This window comes from Zerene cesonia, chromosome 14, assembly GCF_012273895.1.
Source record: "Zerene cesonia ecotype Mississippi chromosome 14, Zerene_cesonia_1.1, whole genome shotgun sequence".
In the NCBI taxonomy this organism is placed as follows: Eukaryota; Metazoa; Arthropoda; class Insecta; order Lepidoptera; family Pieridae; genus Zerene; species Zerene cesonia.
In genome coordinates, this window is record NC_052115.1 from 4,222,511 (window position 1) to 4,224,371 (window position 1,861).

Below are 1,861 nucleotides of genomic sequence, written 5' to 3' on the forward strand. Positions count from 1 at the left end.
AGTAATAAATGTTATTTGCAGTTAACAATTTTCTTTTTTCTTTATTACAATATTTATGGCAAGACTAGGTATGTATATAGTTGTATGGAACCCTCATAGGAAGCCTGTGTCTCAGCAGTGGGAACATATATGGGCTGATGATGATGATGATGATGATTAGTATGGAGATACATAGATGAAATAACTAACCTTCAACAAGCATCCAAAAAAAATTCGTGAGGTAGAAGTAGTGCATGAAAATCACAAGAATCATACACGAGGTTTGATCTGATTGCGCCTCATCAGACCAATTCTAGAAACAATAAGCATCATTATTCTTTGTGAAAAGACAAGACGCTCAACCAGCTAATTATGTTTGTTATCCATTTCATAATCTAACAGTTTCACATCGATAGATTGTATTATTAGTATCGATAGAATATAATCTGCCGAAAATAATGGATCTAAATTAAACAATGGGTCACAATTTTAGATAAATTACATTTTTATTGTGACATATACATAGATTACTTTAAGAACCGTAGAAACATAAGAATACTCTTATCGTTAATGTATTCGATCGTTATAATATTATTGAAGTCTTGTTACAAATATTTTCAATGAAAACACTAATTGTTTCATTATAAACAGCTAAGGAATATATTTCAAAGTAACCGTTTTAAGATAATTGGTTGAAACAATTGCTTTTTAGCATATCATTATGCCATTTGGAATACAAAATTATTACAATGTTAAAGTCAATGGCTCTCTATTTACATTTCATATGAGTGAATAAATGTTATTTTTGAAATTTCCATACATTGGAAATGCTAGTTTCAGTTATATTAAAATTACTTACTTGTAAAGCTAAGTTTAACATCCAACTACAGGCTGCTAAAATATATGTCGACATTAAATTTGTATGAATTGTATTTCGAAGACATCTGAGGTCCCTGTGAAAAAAATGGAGATTATCAACAATTGAGGATGTCAAAATGGCTCGAGCTATAGAAATACTTTCTTTGGAATTAAACCACGCTTCACAGCTACTCTAAGATATTGTATACGTGTATATGACGTTGTATACCTTTGTAAAAAGCGATTAGAGATGAGTACACAATACACACAATATTATAACACATAGCGTAAGATATGTTGACAATTAAAATTCTTTTATACCACTTCTTATCTACGTATATTCTTTTTACGATGTTCCATATGATTTACCCCTATATGTGTACATATATGAACCCATCATTTCAAATAAATTTTTTAGAATATCCGTCATTTAAATCGAATTTCGAACGTTCGAATTTGTTCACAGATAGAAAAAAGGAACTTAGTCTCCAGCTAGCATTGAATATAAAAAACTTCTGCCTGTCCATTAAAACTGTCAAACTTACTTAAAGTATAAGAACACGAAGACAGCCAGAGACAGCACGGCGAGACTGAGCGAATAGCCGGTGAGGTAGATTAGACTTGCGACGTCTGTCGGCGAAACGTTGGCGATCCGCTCGGTGCAGTTCACGTAGTTGGAATAATTATGCCATTCACCCTCCAAGCATAGACGCGTAGCATTCTCTGTGAAACGGTGGGATTAGTAGGCTAAGAGCTAGAGCATTTGCCGTTTTAATGTGAACGAACAATGTTGCAGAAGCAGCCACTTTGTGTGGTATTGACACCAACAGGGACAAATCATAAATAACGATCAAAGGATGTCTATATATGTTCTTATTTCAAATATGAATAAATTTGTCCTTTAAAAAAAATGTCTCTGAACCTATAAAATGCACTTCTCTTCCAGTACAAAATTTGTATCTTTAATATAAGTAGAATGTTTAAAAAAATGAAGAAGAGCAAATAACTTAACTTAAAAAATACT

At 32.1% G+C, this 1,861-nt stretch overlaps 1 protein-coding gene across 1 annotated transcript in view; it reads right to left on the bottom strand.

The window, feature by feature from the left end:
- The window catches only part of LOC119832070 (diuretic hormone receptor), a 10,952-nt gene extending 9,437 nt beyond the window's left edge, over positions 1-1,515 (bottom strand). Inside the window, exons 1-3 of the mRNA XM_038355669.1 lie at positions 1,383-1,515; positions 839-932; positions 190-292 (exon numbers count right to left, since the gene is read on the bottom strand). Coding sequence (XP_038211597.1) covers positions 190-292; positions 839-892 — 157 coding nt within the window. The 5' untranslated portion in view covers positions 893-932; positions 1,383-1,515. The remainder of the gene's footprint in view (positions 1-189; positions 293-838; positions 933-1,382) is intronic.
- Between the last annotated feature and the right edge of the window lie 346 nt (positions 1,516-1,861).